The sequence below is a fragment of the Drosophila simulans genome, chromosome X (genome assembly GCF_016746395.2).
Source record: "Drosophila simulans strain w501 chromosome X, Prin_Dsim_3.1, whole genome shotgun sequence".
In the NCBI taxonomy this organism is placed as follows: Eukaryota; Metazoa; Arthropoda; class Insecta; order Diptera; family Drosophilidae; genus Drosophila; species Drosophila simulans.
The window spans coordinates 8,561,295-8,580,868 of record NC_052525.2 but is presented as its reverse complement, the minus strand read 5'-3'; the positions used below and the strand labels follow the sequence as shown (position 1 = coordinate 8,580,868).

General features: G+C 41.3%; 1 protein-coding gene and 1 long non-coding RNA gene across 25 annotated transcripts in view; one reads left to right on the top strand and one right to left on the bottom strand.

The window, feature by feature from the left end:
* Positions 1-19,574, top strand: part of LOC27209327 — a 118,420-nt gene that overhangs the window by 20,043 nt on the left and 78,803 nt on the right. The gene's annotated exons all lie outside the window — the stretch shown is intronic.
* Positions 559-19,574, bottom strand: part of LOC6725491 (eye-specific diacylglycerol kinase) — a 110,819-nt gene continuing 91,803 nt past the window's right edge. For 2 of the 19 annotated variants that reach the window (XM_039296897.2, XM_039296895.2), the window contains 15 exons: positions 14,611-14,749; positions 13,262-13,465; positions 11,786-11,930; positions 9,991-10,378; positions 9,736-9,916; positions 8,678-9,087; positions 8,326-8,619; positions 8,023-8,249; positions 7,746-7,967; positions 6,637-6,688; positions 6,176-6,229; positions 5,826-5,889; positions 5,557-5,714; positions 5,212-5,375; positions 559-4,852 (listed from right to left, as the gene is read on the bottom strand). In XM_039296897.2, the coding sequence (XP_039152831.1) occupies positions 4,809-4,852; positions 5,212-5,375; positions 5,557-5,714; positions 5,826-5,889; positions 6,176-6,229; positions 6,637-6,688; positions 7,746-7,967; positions 8,023-8,249; positions 8,326-8,619; positions 8,678-9,087; positions 9,736-9,916; positions 9,991-10,378; positions 11,786-11,930; positions 13,262-13,465; positions 14,611-14,749 (2,746 nt within the window). In that variant the 3' untranslated portion in view covers positions 559-4,808. Of the gene's footprint in view, positions 5,376-5,556; positions 5,715-5,825; positions 5,890-6,175; positions 6,230-6,636; positions 6,689-6,885; positions 7,042-7,109; positions 7,968-8,022; positions 8,250-8,325; positions 8,620-8,677; positions 9,103-9,735; positions 9,917-9,990; positions 10,379-11,785; positions 11,931-13,261; positions 13,466-14,610; positions 14,753-15,007; positions 16,316-19,574 lie in introns of those variants that run through there. The other 17 variants (XM_039296888.2, XM_039296889.2, XM_039296896.2 and 14 more) reach the window with 13 other exon arrangements.

Genomic DNA, 19,574 nt, shown 5'->3' with positions numbered 1-19,574 from the left:
AGTGGGTACAGTGGGCTGATTTACTGGTTTATGTGGTTAAAAAATTGAAAAACATTCTTTAAAAAAACTCAGGGTCGCTTTCGACCAACCTCCACTCAGTGGATAGAATATGATCACCAAAATTTTAAATATTTTTTTGTAAAAAATGCATAAAAAACAAGTTGAGTAGGTTGCTTTTGCCCCAACTTGAACTGATTGAAGCCAGCTGACTTTCAGACAATTTTAGCTAAAAAGATTTAATTTTAAACTATTTATTCATTGTTAAATAAAATATGCAGCCCCTTGTACTAGCTTCGTGTTCATTTTAAAGCTCGTTTAAGCTTCGCTTACGAATGACTTCAAAGTTGTGGAATGCAGATGCATACACTTGTATCTTTCAAACTTACCCTGATGACTTATTTCCATTTCCGACTATATGCTGTGATTATAATATTCTAATAAAGTACTTAATTTCCTGATAATACGTGACTCACCGGAATTTGCCTTTACTTGTAGCTGAGAAAGCCCAAAAGTATGTGAATATTTTTATGCAAGCCCGCCCGAAAGAAAAACGCAATGTTTTTGAGTTTGAAATACCAAAAAAAATTTTTATTTTCCCTTAGGAGAGAGTCAGAAAATTCATATTATAAGCAATTTTGTGGATGATTTCGATCGTTTGTCCAAATATTTTTGGGATTCGCTAGCGTAAAGTGTTATTTTATTTTTTTTTACAATTCTTTGAAAGTTGCACTTGGAAACAGAAACAGAAACTCGTAGCTGAGCGTTGGGGTTCATTTTTTTTGCGGTTCCGAAAATTACAATTTTGGTTGAGAGCTTAACAGGATAGACTATGGCTTAAAGGATCGATGCGAATGAGTCTATATAACTATTGTACATCTATTTAATATTCGTATGTGTGTGTGTGTGTTTGTGTGTTGTGTGTATCTGTGAGTTCGGGTATCTAAGTATATAACATACGAATGCTGCATAGCCAATCCAGATGCTAAACGTTCTCGACTTTCCCACACAATTGCCTCAAGCGAATACAGTTTTTTTTGTTTGTCGGTATTTCTCTTCCGATGTAGCTCGAAAAATTAATATTAAATTTTTAATTATTATCCCAGAAAGTGGAGATTCTCTTATTTAATTCTGTTTTTTTTTTGTTTTTTTTTTTTTTTTGATTTTCCGTTAGGTTTGCTAAATGCTATTTCAATTTCTCTTTTCGTTTGTCTTAAGTAAAATTGAATCAAATTCCTCAGTGCTTGCAGTGCATATCGTACTTAGTAATTCATGTTGTCTATGCTTAGTGACTAATTCAAAAAAAGTAGATATATATATATATATTTAATAGGCATATACATACAGTAATGGGGATGGTTATCAATAGTGTGTGGGACTTTCTTACATCTATAAATATAGTTTATAGGATCTGTGAGTGGTTGTAATTCGGTATATGTATGTACACTTTACAGTTAAGCAGTTTAGAACTCTTCGATAGAAATACTTTCAGACTTGCGTAAGTTAATAATTAAATGTATATATATGTATATATATAGTGTATATCCAGGTGGAAGGGAGAATCCAAAGTCGTTGTCTGTTCAAAGTTTCGGATTGGGCGAGGATCGAAATGAAACGCGGGAGTTTGGGAATCGGTAGAAAACTGAATTTGTGTATTTACAGGGGTGTTGTTGGTGTAAATAAATAGATTACTTTTACACATATATTCCGCTTTATTACGTTATCAATATATATATATTCAGTATGCTTACTATCGTACAGTTAGGCATTGTTTTAGGTATATCGTTCCTCCATCCATTTCTGTATCTTGACCTTTACAATTTTGGTTTGCCTTACTTGCTAGGATTTCATAAGACTTGCGTTTCATTTTTCCATATTTTGTTCAAAAGTTTCACTTAAACAATTCGAAAAAAATATATACTATATATGTATGTCTATATATATGTGTATATATACTCGCATATATATATAGCATCTATGTTGTTCCTATGTACACATCATGCAGTAAGTGTTTCCATTTAGTGTTATCCTGTTTCTCTGTTTCTCTGTGTGTGTGTGTGTGTGGCGTGTATCCTTGTGTTTTTCAGTGTCTTGTGGATATTCAACTTCTACAAAATGCACGAAAATATATCCATAGTTTTGGCTTGGACCCGGTTGTTCTCCGAACAGCTGTGACACTTGGCTAGCCATTTTCTGCATTTTAGCCCTCGTCGGTATTAACTTTCTACTAATTCTTCATCTCTCACCATTTAGCATTTAGTCCGTCTAGATCGATAGATAGCACTCTCCTCGGTGACACTTAACTTATTCCGCCTTCCCGCTTAAATCCTTCAACTACAATTTCACTTTGAAGCTTTTTTCTATATAGCAAATTGCGAAAACTAACCAAATCGTTTTGGTTTTACTTTGAATTTCTTATTGATTATCGGGTTTCTCAGAGTTTTGTTTTGTTTTTTTTTTAAGTTTTGGTTCATAGTGAATGGTTTTAGGGGGGATAGCAAACGCTTCATCGGCCTTCTGCTCGGCTCATTTGCTATAAAATCTCTAGATTGTCAATTGCTAAATATTCCTTACTCAATTCTGCTCTACTGCATATGGATTTCCAGCTGCGATCGCCATTGTGGCGTGTGTTTAAAAAGTATTACAATTTTCAATAATAAAAGTAAAAAGTAAATAAACGAACAAGTAAAATGTTTAACTTGAATGAAGAAATTAAACAAGATATACAATATACAATAATATGTTCAAAGTTAAATTAGCACTAAGGTTTGTAGTTTCGTATAAATCTTTTCATAATTTTCAAAGCTAGTTATAATGCAATATAATTTCCTTTATTTTTGAAATAAACAATCGCCTGATATTTTGACCGCAGCTGAAGAATTCATTAGTTGCCGCAGGCGGTGTGGATTGGTGTTACGATTTTGGATTCCGGTTGCCCAATGGGTGGCACGTCTTATGGGGCGTAAAGGCAGCATGCCCGAGATCCCGCAAAGCCCGAATCGAAAATCGTGGTTTGCGACACTTCGACACCAGCTGCGACAGTCTACGATGTGGATGTGTGTGTGTGGGTGTGGGGGTGTGTGCTGTGTAGTTAACACTAATTTTTGCTCGTGTGTGCAATCCAAAACATGATTACCCACGCCGGAGGCGCACCTCCGTGACCGGAAGTGGCTCTGGGGGCGGGATGGGTGGAATGCTGGCGATGGCCCCCGATGGCTCCCGATGGATCCAAACCGACTACGGAGATCCGAAAGCCAGAGCCATGGTTTTCCAGGAACTGAGCCGCGATTGCGATTGGTCGGGCGGGGGCGCAGGGCTGCATTCGGCCCAGCCTCGTAAAGGTGATCGATACTTAATCGCTCTTGGGTGCCTTATAAATCGATTGTGAGATTTATCATTCATCGTTTTCGTTTTATCGCTACAATCGTTAAGTTTAGCTAAGCCGTAAAAATGTTTTAAGGGAATCGCGGTAAACGTAATTGACTCGACACTGTTGATTATAATTATTTTCAAAATTTGGAATCTGAGAAAAAAAAATCGAATATAAATGAATAGAAAAAATAGAATATCCCTCTACTGTACATAGCATACATATATGGTTTGATTAAAGGCTATATAATATTGTGGTTTTACATTAATCTTTAGCTGATAAAATATGCATGTGTCTACATATATTAAGTGTGATTCGTATTACGTACGCCACAAGTGCTCGTGTTCATTGTTCCATTGTTGCTTTGTGTTACGAGGGTTTAAAGTTAAGGAGTTCGGAATATAGTAGTAGTAGTATATAGGATAGTTAAGATAGTCTTTGTGGCTGCCTGACCCCGTCCTAAAATCTATTATTTTTTGGTTTTTTTTCTCTCTTTTTTTCCCGGGGCAGGTTACCTAGTTTTTGGGGGGTGGACGCCATTGATCGGCCCAAGTCTTTCGGTTTGAAACGCTGAGGGTTTTGTTTTTGCTTTGGGGTGAAGGTAAAGTGGGTGGTATATCTATGGGGGTTGTGCATCCTAGTCTGTGCATCGGGACTGAGTGTGTGTGTGTGTCTGCGTGTTTGTGTGTGTGTGTGCCTCTGTCTGAGCGAGAGAGCCATAGCCGCTTGGGGTCTAGTGCGTCTCTCTTCTAATCGTGCTGCTGCTCTGCCGTTTTCAATCATTTTTCATTTGACAAGAGTATTCAAGTTTTCACTTAGCCTAGTTTGAATTCCAAAAGAAGTACATTTAATTAAATATATATATATAATATATAGACTATATATTTGCTTAGTGTGTCTCTCTGTGTGTGTGTTTTTGCTTGCTTCTTTTTTTCGTTTTCAACTTTTTTGCTTCAGTTAGTATTACAGCAAATGCCCTTTGCTAATATCAATTTCTATTTGCTCTCGTTCTCGCTCTCTAGTCCAATACGTTAATTAATTTAGATATCACAATATAATCATTTATCGTTAATCAATCGGTAAGAGAAACAAATGAATTTCGAATTTCCGTTTGCATTCGCTGCATTAAACGTATATACTATGTATTTTTTTGTTCGTTCTATCGAAAGTTAATTAAAATTGAAATTTCGGACAAATGTTGCCTATCGTTTTGCTAGCTTTTCATTACAATAAATTAATTAATTCCATACCATCTGATCTCTCCCACTTACGCGCTAAAAATGTGTTGAGTGTTTGTCTGTGTATGTGTATTTTCCTTGCTTAGTTTAAATTAGATTTCTCTCGTACATGCTAACACAAAAAAAAAGGTTGCAAAAAAAAGCCATTATCATTATGCATTAATATTATTTCGTATGGTGAATGCTTCCGCTGAATGCTCCACTTAGATCCGGGTCTGCTTCTCCAGATGCATAAAACGCTCTTGACCTAAGCGGCATCGCATTTGAGTTTCGTGGAATGTTGATTTGATTTGATATTTGTTCGTTTCAGTTATTTACAAGACATTATCCATTTTGTAGGTTTTTGTTTTTTTGTTTTGTTCGATTGGCATAGAAAGGAGAAATTTGCAATGTTAAAATTACGTTCTTGTTTTTCGGATTACTGATTTACTGATATTGTGATATTGTGACTATCGGGTTTTTCTTTTTTCATTTAAATGTCTGATGTTTGAATAAGTAAGCTTGTCTAGCGATTGCTCTACTTGGAGAGGGGACCTGCGGCGATTTGTGATGGTTGATTCGTCTAGTCGTCCAGCCAGCCGTCGACGGGCTGCGTCCCCTGCTTACTTTCCAAATAGGTGGCTATCTCGTTGGCGTTCTTGTTGAAGGCCACCATCATGGGCGTATTTCCGCCGGAGTCAAGGGTGTCCAAATGGGCGCCGGCGGCAACCAGCATCACGCAGATGTCGCGGCGATTCTGCTCGGCGGCAATGTGAAGCGCCGTCTGTCCACTTAAAGAGATAAGAAATTGAGTTCCTTAAATTGTCGTAATAGGGTTGCAACTTAGGGGGAACTTCACTAAAGCTCTGTACTGATATACCGAAAGGTGGTGACCCCAAACCACAAGAATGCATTACTTTAAAAGTATATATCTTGAGGTTACAAATGAGAAGGGCAACTTGATGGACTTACAGCTCCTTGTCGGCCATGTTGATGAGGCGTCGTGTGGCGCTCGCTATGATATATTTGACAATGTCCCTGTGGTTGTATTTGCAGGCGAAGTGCAGCGCCGTCTGTCCGTTCTTGTTCACTGACTGTAGTGAGTATCCTTGTTCATGTAGTGCACGTAACTGGAAGAAAGTGTTGCAAATGCGCGTGTTAACAAAGCCACTTAATATCCAATTGAGTGTTTAGCTAAGGGTTAACTATATAATCATATTTTGTTGGAAGAGTTAAGCTACCATATTGAGATCGCCGCTCTGGGCTGCTAGTAGTATGGCATCGGAAGTTTGCTCCAGTATAGGGCTATTATTTAAACGTTTCGAGTGTGTTTGTGTGTGTGTGAGAAATAGCGTTTTGGCATGTGTGTTGGTGTGTTTGTGTGTGCATGGAAAAGTAGAGAAAATAAAAAGAAAATTCAAGCATCAGTTCGGTTTAAGATTTATTCGATCAATTCAAATGTCGATGATACGAGAGATAAAGACGGAAAAAAAGGACAGACAAATTTAAATAGAGAGAGAGAGACAGACAGAGATAGCCATAACAGACAGTCTAGTGAGTAAAGAAAGAGACGGATAGTTATACGGAATACCTGAATCCACAACCAAAAACATCTTCGTTGAAACTGAATAAACGATCTTTGTTGCTGCATGCAAAAGTTATACCACATTGTACAGAAATTAGGATAATTATAAAATTATTTCAATTAAATTAAGAAGAAGAGGGAAAGATGCTGAGAATAGAGAGAGAGAGAGATAGGGCGAGTGTGTGAAAGATGGAGGATATACCGTGGACCATGAAAAAAGCGTGTGAAAGAGAGAGAGAGCAAGCAAGCGAAAACGTATTACCAAACGAGCAAGACAGCTGCGAAAAAAGCCAATTGGCAGATGGAAAGAAAGAGAGAGATATATATAGAGAGAGAGATCGCTCCATGTGAACAAAAATTTTGAATTACTAATGCCGTCTCGCTCGGTTCGGCCACAGCTATTGGTCTCTTTTCTTCGCATGGAGTCTGAATGAAATGCTGAACGAATTGGGGGGACGCTTTTTTACCTCTTCCACTTCATCACTTTTATGGGCTTGGAGCCAATTTGCAAATCCTCATCTTTGTGTGTTTTTAGTATGTTTCAATTTGTAGTGTGTTTTATATATATATATATATGTGTGTATATATGTATATATTTGTTGTGTGTAAATTCGAAAAGAGATTCACATATTGTTAGTAAGCAATCGAAGTAAGTGGATCACAACTAAAGTAACTATAAATCAAGTACACAACAAGTACAAACTACCAGAGCACAATTTGCATGGCATCAAACCTACCCGCATATATTTTCAGTGTTTTTCGGTATATTTGTATTATTTGGTTGGTTGTTTGGTTGGTTGGTTAGTTGCTAGTTTGGTTGTTTGGGATGGATGGGATCGTAACGAATACGGTTTGGTCCTTGCTACGGTTAACTGTTGATGTAAGCCGGGATTATATACCAGATAGTTGCAGGAGTGCTCGTATTTAATGCTCTACTCACATGCGATCGTGGCAAGGACTAAGCTGTATTCGGCTCCTCGCAATTAAAGACTTGCAATTTTAGCGGATGTGTGTTTATGTGGTTGTACGTAGGTGTGATGCGCACAGTTGCGGTCAAAATAATAGCACAGAACTAGCTTCTTTTTAATTATTATTGTTTTAAAAACATTGAATTCACATTTGTAGCTAATATTTATATTTATAACATATTTTGAGTGCATTACTTAAACCGCAACTGCATTTCTCAGCGTGTTAATGTTAGTGACTAGACATGCAAGACACAATTAACCATAAACAAAATGCAATGCAACGAAAAAAAAGGTGGCCCGACTGCAACTGGCACCCCTCCACTCCGCTCCCCCCTCGAATTTGGATTGGGATTGTTGGGTGTTCTGTGGGTGGGTTAATGGTGGTAGGATTCGGGTGGTTTCCAAGATCGATGGAAATCAGATCTCGACGCGACGCTTGCGGAAGTGGAGGTGAAGGAACATGCGCCTATCTTGGTACGGCAGCTGCTCGGCCACCTGCTGCTGGTAGAGCGTTAGGCGCTCCTGGAGCGGCAGCTCGTCAGTGGTACGAGCGGTACGATTGGCCAGTCCCGCCCCCGGTGGCCAGCAGCCAGCTAACAGGATCCTACCGGTGCTGCCCGGGCCGCGGCCCTGGGCCTGATCCATTTGGCGCCGCTCGTTCTGCGCCTGCCGCTGCGAGAAGGCTGCAAAGGAGCGCTCCTGGTCCGGAGTCTGCGGCATGGTGGCCGCCTCGTGGTCCAGGATGTACAGCTCATCGATGGCAATGTCGCAGATGTAGTGCAGGTGCTCCTGGGCACGATCGATCCGGAAGTAGTGCTCAGCGGTGCAGGCTAAAAGGGATTGCATTGAATAAACATATCAAGGATTATGGTAAGTATAACTCACAGTCGATGAAGCACCAATCCTGTGAGACCTTTGGATAGGAGATGGATTCCTCGAACTTGGTGTTGAGCATGTTGCGCACATGCTCCAGATCGCACTGAGATTCGATTTCGATTTGGCCCAGCTTATTGGCCAATTTGCGGAGCATCTCCTTGTCATAGTGATACTGCTCGTACTGTTGCATGGTCACGCGCAAGATGTGCAGCTGCATCTTCTCCAGGGGATTCACTCTGCAATTAAGTGCATAGAAAATTCAAGTTGGTTAGTAGTTCGTGGGTAATATATAATCCCGCAGCGAACACTCACTGAACATCGCCGCGTCCGTGCTTCCTTTTGGAGAGCATCAGTGCCTTGTTGAGCAGCTCGATCTCGATCACCGATGGCTTGACGCGACATGCCTCTCCATCCACCTGCATCGGAATGGTGCGCTTGGTGATGATCCTGGCCTTGCGGCACTGGCAAATGCAGGTGCCATGCATGCCAGCCTGTAGCATGGGCAGCTGGTAGGTGGTCAGGCCAACAACCTCCATCAGTCCGTCATCAATCGATGGCTTGGAGGCGCCAAAGGAGTCGTTCCATGGATGGGTGCCACCGCCATAGCTGCAAGGATAATGAGTTAGTTTGAAATCACTTACTTCGATTTTAAGTTGGTACCCACCTGGGAATGTTTAGGAAGAGCACGGCATGGCAGCCGGCATCGCGCAGTTTTCCGGTAAAATCCTGTCCATCGCACTCGAGCGTCACCCACTGGGAGAGGTTGCGGTACTGGCGCAGGATCAGATCCTTGCCGCCCATCTGGCCGTAGTACATCTTGTTGCGCAGGCGCGAATTGAAGCGCTCCGGATGGGCCTCACGTGCCTCGTGGAATTCCAGGGCGATGTGCGCGTCCACGCCGAAGGAGAAATAGTTGTTGATGACGTTCAATGGGACATTGGGCTTGCTGCGATCGACATGGTCATCGGTGACGTCATCGTTGGGCGTGACCTTCACCCGCCAGCGATCCATTAGCACGCACTGGGACATCCCGATCTCGCGCAGTATCTTCCCGATCGGTTCGTCCGTGTAGCCCTGAAAGAAAATAGACTTTAAAATTATTGAGGCTTTTATGTGAAATGATTCAAAGCAATATTAGGTCTAAATTACAGTAACTACAAATGAATACGAGTTAAATAACTAAATGCCGTCAAAATTTCTACAATCGCTGAAGAGTATTTAATATTTAATACTAGTAAGTAATAGAGACAAGCGTTTTTCTACTCAAAGATTTTTGTAAGCATATATGATTTTTTACGGTATGGTTTTTTAATACAAGTATACTACTTTTACCATAAAAGAAAGCTTATACTTACAGTTGCACACGGCATTTTAATCGGAATTATTTGTATAAACCAGAAATGGTTCTAACAATTTATCGTATCAATCTTTTAAGAACACTTTTGACCCAGTATGTTTTTATTGTTTTACCATTATTTTATTCTACTCAAGAATTTAGGCTTTCACGAGTTGTGGCCAACGCGGCGTATGAGTATTTTTTACGATTCGAAATAATATTGCTCATACGCACGGTTGGCAGAACCAAAAATGTAAAATTTACAACTAACTAGTTTCTTAATATTTCAAATTCAATTGAATTGTTACTTCTTTCTGCTCAAGTATCAATTAAATTTGAAATGTGGTAAAGGGTATCATGTTTGGGTAGCATAAAAGATTACTCACCCCTCCCCATCCGAGAGCGCGAGCGAGATCGTTTCCAGTGCCCAGCGGCAGGACACCGACCGCCGGAGCTGGCTGGAGCGGCGGTTGGATTTGATCCAGGACGGAAAGGACCCAGCCGACGGTGCCGTCGCCACCGCAAGCCAGCACCCGCAGATTGGGCGCCTTGCGGAACATGTCCAGGCTGCAAGGAAATAGAGGAAAATATTGAAAAATATTGAAAAATATATACAAATATTTATTTATATATATACTCACCCCATTTTGGGCCCGCCTTGCGTAAGATCGAAAACCTGGCGCGGATTGAGCAGATGCTGGAACTTTCCCAGCAGCTTGTGGCCCTGATTGCCGCCCGATTTGGGATTAATAAACACAATGACCGGGATTACCTCCGGCGATGGAATGGGCTTCACAATGAACGCTCGCGGCTCCTTCTTCTCCTCCTTGCCCTTCTGTCGCCGCTGCGTCTGCTTCTTGCTCTTGCCCCCACCACCACCACCGCCTCCGGCACCGCCACCAGCACCGCCACCTCCTGATCCCGATGCGGCATTGTTCTTGTTGCTCACGCGTATCGAGGACTTGAAGTTGCCCTTGGTTGGCAGCTTCACAATCCACGATGGCGGCACAATGATGGGCGCATAGTTGCCTGCGAAGGATAAACAGAGGGTTGAGTTTGGATTTTGCACTGGCAGACGAGTATATAAGGTTATTCCATTATTCCCAAGAATATTTGTTGATGCTCCTATGAGACAAAAAACATCGGTAACAATAAACTCACTTATTTTTCGAAAAATGTTACTTTTACGCTCCTTTTAACCCAGTTTGCACATAATAGATGACCAGGTTTTCTGGCTACCAAGGCCAATTGTGTGTGCAAAGTGTTTAAGAATTGCCAGGCGACTAAATTTAATTTGCCACCTTCGAAGGGGCGGGTGGGTGTAAATCGGATGGGAGAAATTGAAGCCCCAACATAACCGGCATACCAAAGAGCAATTATGAGTGCCGCAACTTGGCCAAAGGCAGCTCAAAAGGATGCGAGCCCAGTTCAGGCAGACAAAGGACCTCAAACCCAACGGCCGTCGCCCCCTCGTAATTCTATTTCGTAGTGTCTTGTGTCCTCATCTCCGGTCTGCGTCCTCCGTCTATGTCCATGTCCTGTCTATGTCCTTTTCTCGGGGCGTATACGTAATGGTGTCTGTGGCAGGGAGAGTGTGTTAACAAGATGCTCATTGAGACACTTTACAAAAACGTGAACAGGAAGCGGTTAACTTGCCCCAGCTGCCACACTGCCACACGGCCATCATTGTCATAGTTGCACACAGTTGTCAGGAGAGGAATTTCTATCTAACTTTGTATTTTCACATTTATTTCTTTTTTTACATAAACATCAGCAGTGGCTGAGGTGGCACGTTGGCACTTGCTGCAATTACATTAATTGCAAATAGCTTAGCTCCCTGGATATTTGAGGCGACTATTTGTGGCATAAGATGTTGCAAAACGCAACTATTTTTATGGAATACAAAGTAAACGTTGCTCAACCGGAACTTAAACTTGAGACTCTCAACTGTTGGCAAGTTTTTAATCTGCTGAGTTGCTAAAGTTTTGATTAATGTCATCCAGCCATTAATCGAACTTTGTACAGCATTTGAAATGATATTTTTCTCGAACTTGCTTTTCAAAATATTATTTGAATGCTGCTGTCAACGATTTGTTTTCTAAACTAATTTGTATCTGCTGATGGTGATCCCTGTTGACTTTTCCCTTCAAAAACAAAGTATTTACACAGAACGAAATAAAAGGTTGACCCTTGAGGGATTCCTGAAACTATGCCACAATTTGTTTAGCCACCAAACCAAACGAATGGAAAACGAATGGAAAATGAAAGGACATGCAAAGGAAGGACCTCAAGAGGTCTAAAGGGTTCGGTTTTAATGCACAAATCTTAATTAAGTTAACGGACCGCAATTTATTTGCATGCACGTCACGTAATTAATCAAGAAAAAAAGGGCAGGGGATGGATGGGATGGATGGTAATGGGGGACAGACGACTCACCCAGACGACATTCCTCGCCGATTTTGGCCTGGTTAAAACAGGCCTCCTTGTTGTGGTAGATCTCGTGGCACCACGCACAGGCCAACGCCACAATCTCCTTCGACCCGAATAGCTTGCTTTGCACCGCCTGCTTCATAGGAAAGAACTAAAGGGATAAGTGCATAACACGTAATAATATAATAATGTCCTAGTTCCAGAATCACTCTATATATATTTGTCACACAGAAGACGAACAAACTGATGTGTCGCTAAGAAATTCAAAACTTAATTCAATCAATTGCGTTTACCGAAATCATTTAACAAACTGAATGTAACATTATTGGAAAATAAATTTTAATTTTAAAATTAAGCATGCACACCAAAAAAAAATCAAACAATTCAAAGTGTGAAATCGTTTTCGTGTATACCCGTTACTCTTTTTTGTCAAACTTTAAAAATAATGGTCCAAAAATGGAATGCCATATCTCGTTGAGTTCGTATTTAAATTCCCAAACGAACTGTGTTCGAAAATGGGAATTCTATTTTTTGAAGATATTTTGCGAATTTTAATGATGTTACCCCTTACCAAAAATGCGAAAATTTGGCCAAAAATGAATTTTACTAAGTCCGTCAAAAAATGTTATGGATAGTTAGTATTGGGTATTAGCTGCTCAAAACAGTTATTCTTTCATCTTTATGACAATTTTTAGCGAAGTTATGACGAAATTACCGTTTCTAAAATCAAGTTTTTACCAAAAGCCTTTTTTCAAATTTCGGTTATAAAATCATCAGTTTTTAGGCCAGAACTTAAAAAATAATTGTCTGAATATGGAATGTTATACATCGTTGAATTCGTAATTAAATTCTGAATCGAACTGTATTCAAAAATGGAAATTTTATTTTTTTGCCATTTTTTGCAAATTTTGATGATGTTACCCCTTACCCAATCTTTTATGTTTATGATAATTTTTGGCCAAGTTATGATTAAAATACCCCTTCAAAAACGATGTTTTTGCGATTTTCCGTCCTAAAATAATCAGTTTTTTGGTAACAATTTCAAAAATAATTGGCTCAATATGGAAATAAACCTAAACTTTTAATTTATTATTGAAACAGAGTAACGGGTATCTGTGTTTTGTGATCGATGTTATTCTATTGGTTTTGTTTCTAGTTATTAAGAACTCTGACTGTCTGATTTTTAGTATATTTTATGTATTGGATTGTGACAAATAGGGAAATATTTTTAATTTCTCTCGATTTCTGGAATGTATATGTGTTCTATATTTGAGTATTTAAATATGTAAAACTAATTTTAAGCTCCGTTTGTAGAAAACCTATAGAAAAAACCTCGCAAATCAACGGAGCTGCTATACATTTGTATCTGATTATGTAATGTATTTTGTACTGAAAAACTAATGATATTTAAGTACAAAAGAGTTAAGAAGAAAAGAACACACGTAGTAACTGGTGTAGTGGGTGTATTGTTGGCCAACCTACCTTGCCGCACTGCTTGCACTTGCCCTTCTCCAGCTTGCGATGCACCCAGTGGTGGTGGGTGGTGGTCTGCTCCCGGTACTGCCGGATGCCCACATCCCGATAGGTGGGCTTGCAGGCCAGGGTGCTCTTCTCGTTGACGAACGGAATGCAGTTGTGGTGGGCAACCAGTTGGCAGGCGGAGCACTTCATCCGTTGGCCGCTTTTCTGGAATAGCACAGAAATGCAGGGATTATATGGTGGGTGGATGCTGGCTGCTGTGGTTTTCGCAATTGAAACTCCTTTACGGGTTAAATGATGAAGGACCCTGACCATATGGCTTCTGGGTATAACCCCTTTGTATATATGGCGTCATGTAATTAATTTCGCGGCGCTTCGGCTTTTGTTTGCGCTAATTAGCAAACTCGCGCATTTCGACAAAACCGCGCTCAAATGACGATGGTGCTGCAACTGCCGCTTGCATTCTCGAAAATGCAAACTTTGACAATTAATTGCTGAGGTTGTTGCGGTTTGACAGGTGAAAACGGATTCCCGCCAAGGATGCACAGCCTCAGGTGTCTGAAAGTTGTGTTATCCTTGCGAGAACTAAAGAAAAACCTTGTGCTAGTTGGCTTCACTTTTGCCGAAACTGCATCGCTAGCTGTTGCCTGTATCTGTATGTGCATCCGTATCTGTATCTGTATTTGTATCTGTATCTGTATCTGTTTTTGTTTAATTGTTTTCGTTTCAACTTTAAATAGGATACGCTTGAGCTGGCCACTTTTGCAGATTGCCAAGCGTACGCAGATTAAACTGGCAATTAAAGATGCTTTCTGAAATGGTAGTTTAGCCATATTCTCATAGTTTCTCTGCTAACCTGAATAGGGGAGGTGCTCTCGACTTTTTACCTTACCCCGCCACCTTAATTTATGGCTGCAAATAGATTGAGATAAGACAGGACTGGCTTGCTTGCCACAGTTGCTGGTCTGCCGCCCCATGTGACTTATATTCCTTCGCTTTTATACCCCTGCCCCGCTCACTTGACAATGAGCCTGATAAAGTACACATACTGTTGCTTTTGGCTGGTCGCTGCCCCAAAGTGATGACACGCCCATCGTTCTTGTCAAAAAAAAAAACAAAGGAGATGGTAAAAACCCTAGCATTTTTTCGCCTTTATTGCGTGAATGTTGGACAGACACGCAATAAATAAATTACGCTCACATGCATGCAACCTGCCCCTCACATTCACATCGAGCTTCTTTTGTGTTAATTGAATTGAAGGAATGCTTTTTGGGGGGCGGGCGATTTCAATTGCGTTTGCGAGTGCAGGGTTCATCCATCTATGGCATCTATAGCTACTAGTATTCACTCACAATGCACTCCTCATTCAGGCAGCAGAGATCGCCGGAGGCGGAGGTGGGCTTCCAGTAGTGCTCGCCCTGCACGGCATTCTCCGTCCAATCGGGCACAATCCGTATCGGTCTGCGGGAGTTGCTGGCCGAAGCGGTACGCCTGCTTGGGTAAAAAGAATAATACAATATAATAAATAATATAATAATATAATATATATGGTATTTGAAATCGATAAGCACTGGAAACTATTGGCCCTAAAGTCCAAAGTTTGTGGTTTTTAGTTTAAGGTAAACTTTAAAGTTTCTCCCCCAGTTTGATGGACGCATTCGCATTAATTTTAAATATGCTTCACTCTTCTTCTTTTATTTTGCAAATAAAAGCGTGGGGGATTCCCCCTGCTGAATATCAGGGACTCACCTCTTCCGGCGCCACGCCCCCAAAGAGTCGAGCTTCCGCTGGCGGAAGGCCGACTTCCGTTGCATACCGATTGAGGAGCGGCGAAAGCGTCGCACTCCGCCCGCTCCCGTTGCCCCACCGCCGGCCACGCCCCCCGCCACACCGCCCCCAACGGAACCGAAACTATCGCTGCGCTGAAGTCGACGTCGTGGCTGCGGCAGCGACGGCGACAGAGGCTGCGATGCGGTGGAGTTGCTGCCATCGCTGCTGCAGCTGCAGCTGATGCTGTTGCTGCTACTGCTGCTGCAACTGCTGATGCTGCTCCTGTGCAGCGCGTTTTCCTCATCGTCCACCTCGGCCTCGTACTCATCCTCCGTTTGGAACTCCTCGCGAACAGCGTGCAGCAATCGCTCCATTCCGAAAATTGCTGCGGGTGTGTTGCTGCTGCTGCTGTTGTTGCTGTTGCTGCTGCTGCAGGGGCAATTGCTGTTGCTGCTGCTGCTGCTGCAGTTGATTTTGTTGCAAATATTGCAATTACAGTTGCAACTTTGTGTGCCCGCACCGTGGCTACAGTTGCAATCGCTGCTGTTGCTGCTAGTTCCAAGCTGACTGTTGCTGCTGCTGCTGCAACTGATATTGTTGCAACTGCAGTTGGTAACTATGTTGTTGCTGCTGCTAGTTGCACACTTCTCTTCGCTGCAGCCGTCGATATTGCAGTTGCAACAGATGTTGCTGCTGCAAGTTGTCGCGTTGCTGTCGCTGGTTTCTGTGCTGATGTTGCTGGTGCTGCTGCTGCAATTCAAGTTGTTGCAAGTATCACTATTGTTGCTGCTGCTGCAGTTGCTGTTGTAGTTGCAGCTGCTGCTGCTGCTGTTGTTGTTGTTGCTGTGGCTGCTGGCATCACAGTTCAAATAAGATATGAACATGGTTTATACAGTGACTTATTTTTTCCACATCCGTTCCCCTTTTTCCTTTCGCTTTTTCTACCTTGCTTTCTCGCTTTGCACGCTTTACATTTCACTTCCACTTCATTACACATTCGCCGTAGTCTGAACACTCTTTTTTTTCGGTTTTCTTTTTCTTTTTTTTTTCAGTTGCTTATTTGCATTCAGCTCCCAATCTCGCCATTCCGATTCCGATGCGGATTTCGATTTTGGTGACTCTGTTTCTGATTCTGAATCCGATTCCGAATCCGATTCGGTTGGTGCCTCCACTGCTGCTGCTGTCCGTTCTCGTGTCTGCGGCTGTCATTATGGCGCAAAAAGATTGCCCAGAGATTCTGTTTTTGGGTTCGGCTTGTTATTATACGCTATTATACGTTTTTATACACTATATCCAGTAATTAGCTCATAAGTTGCATATATGTATATGGGATAGTATGGAATACTCAGGCATTTGGACATTCTTTAGAAACGAAATTTAAATGCTAATTTCTTATATATTATATATTATATATATTATTTTTACAAAATTCCCCATTCTTCCTCTAATTTTATAATTCAATAAGTACATCTCACATTTTATTTCAATAATTTAAAGAGTACAGCAAATTCGCCAGGTTTGTAGTTAAAACAGTAAACCTTATTTGGATATCAAACTGCCCCCTCTCGCTCACACCCCCGCCGCCTGCTGTCTCGCTCTAGCGCACAGCTAGTACTATTAGTGTGCGTGTGTGCTTAATACATTTGTATACATTTTGTTTATGTGCATTGTAATTAAATTCTTATCAGATGGAAATACATACAGAAAAATGTGACTCGATTTTCTAGGCACTTTTTTTCTGTTTTTTTCTGTTTTTTTATTTATTTATTTTTTTTTTTTATTTTTCCCCTGTCTGCGTACTAATCTCTTTTTCAGCGTGGGCGTTTTATTGGCCTGACAAATTGTTGGTTTTGCCGATTTTCCATGTCAATTGTCAAAGTTTTCCACGGCTTTCTGCCTTATATCCTTTTTATTTTCAGTTTTTTGTCGTCGCTCCTTTGGGCGCGTTTTATGCGCGAATTGCGAGCGTTTTGTGCGCGATTTGTGTGCGTTTTGTGTTCTGTTTTTGACGCGCTACTCAAATTTTGGCGTCCACGCTTGATTTACCGTTAAATGTAGCGTGTCCGTGTGTACGGATATTTGTGTGGGTGTGTGTACACCCAACACACACGTACTGAAATTTCCATAGAACTTTTACATGGTTTTTGTGGCATTTTTTAAAAACATTGAAAAACATATAAAAATCCCTTTAATTACTTGGGCAACTAGACATATATTTGCAATTCATTTAACTCTTTCAACGATGCGAAGAATTCAGCAAGAAACTGGTTCTAAGTAAATGAAGAAAGGACAAGAAATTGTGTGGGGGCTTTTTGTAGAGTTGCAAAATTGAATTGCAAATCAATTTGCCGACTGCAGTCTTAATATATCACAATGGACGCTTTTCCTTGGACAGAAATTTTCATGGGGGAAAGTGCAGAGGGGGGGTTTCAAATCGACTTGAAATGGAAATCAATGTTGAGATGGCTTTGTGCTAATAGTTCATCAAATAACTTGGCAAAATCATTGGAAATTCCATTCCATTTCGCCTGCGCTCCGAAGTGTTCGTTAAATTTTCTATACGCAAATATACAGAACTTTAAGTTTTATATTCAATGACAAAATTGTGCAATGAGTATGATATTTATGAGCACTCTTGCACTTTGTCGGCTTTACTTAGTGGTATTTAGTACTTCACTGCATGACAACTAATTATATGCAGCTACTCGAATTAGTCATTGCAGTCTTCAATGTCTAAATAGAATCATCTAACAACCCATTGATATGCTGGACATTCCCCCGAAAAAGAGGCAATCATCCCCAATTAGAATCGTTTGATACCAAATATGAGTGACCACCAGCAGCAGCAAAACCGAAAGCAGCGAAAGCACAGACAAACCGAATAAAACGAAGCCAAGCACAAGACGTAACAAAACTTGAAACGCAATTTCAATTCAAATGTGATTAATTTCGATGTCGACTGCCTTTGAAGAGGTTTTGGACTTTGCGGCAAGGAAGGGAGGTGGAAAACCAATGGGTGTGGGTGGGAAAAGCGGCGGGAAAAGCGGGGAAAAGCGGGCAAGCGCTCGGCTAATGAAAGGCAAACTGTCGTCAATGGTCCGGACTTGGTAATGGGATTGAGATTCCGGGGAGGAGACAGCTCCACCACCTCCTCCTCCACCTCCTCCTTCGCCTCCTCTGGCCAGCTTTTGCCATCTTTTGCAGTGCGGCCCCATTGACAAAATCGATAAAAACCTTGAAATATCTTTGCGTATTTCAATAATGACACTTTGCATTTGCCGGCGAGCCATTTGACTTTGACATAATAAAATCGAAAATAAAAATGCACAAATAAATAAATATTCAAAAGTGCTGCATGAGAGGAGAGCATCATCAAAACCGCATAAAAAAATATATATAGATGCCTTTAACCCCCAAAAAAGGAATTTCAGTCTCTCAGCTGGCCATTAATTATCGCCCACGAATGGATCCTGTAGCGATCCTTCCGATATATATATGTATATATATATATATAGCCAACGAATACATCATCCATTCATTTGCACATTTAAGCCAATGAGAAATCCATTTGAGCTGGCCCAAATGAAAAATTATCTGCACGTCCTGGCCATCGTTTTCGTCCTGTTCTCTTCTCCTTCATTTTGAGATTGCGATTAATGCCCTGGCATCGGAATTGAAAACGTGGCAACAACTTTCGAGCATCTCCTTCCCAAAAAAAAAAACTCGGATTGTAAGAAATGGGGGTTCTGGCTGGAGTGGCAGCTCCTGTTCCTGAGCTGCGAAATGGCAACAACTCGAGAAAAGGATTTAAAGCTAATGAATATTAACAATAGCCCGGCCACTTAGGGCTGCACTGCGAGAAATTGGTTAGTCTATTCTCGAAAAAGCACGAGAAAATGGATGGCTTGCTAGATAATATAGATTTGAATTTCAGCACACATTTTGATTTCTTTCCGTGTAAACATTGTGGAAAAGTAGTGCATCCGGCAAATGGTCAGAGATTGGGCTCCCAAAAGCGAAGGGGCTGCGGGGCTGGGGCGGAGGAGTAGTAGGTCGAGCCGGACTAAACGAGACCGGGCTGCAAATGAAATTAATATTCTTAATTGGCATTAAGCGTTTGGCCTGCCGGTGAGGTGTTTTCCTGCGGGCCAAGTGGGTGGACTCCCCTTGATAACAAGGCCAGCAGGCAGGGACGCAAAACATTTCAATAAGCGGAGAGCAACAGGACCTGCAAAATATGCATGGCAACGGAGGCGGAGGAGGGGGAGCAGGAGGAGGAGTAGCAGTCGCAGGACTAAGGACGAATCTCTAGAGAAAACTTTGCAGACGGATACGGATACGGATGCGAAGAGACCCTGATCCAGATGCTGATGTTCACCCTGGCATTTCTATTCAGGCCCCAGGGCCCTCAGTGTCTGTGTCAAAAAGTTTTGCCAACAATTAATAAACTTAAAGAGGAATCAAAGAATTTTACAACTCGGCAAAAGCTCTCAAGCAGCAATAGAAAATGGAGAAATATTCAAGACAATTTTAGTGCGTTTTTATA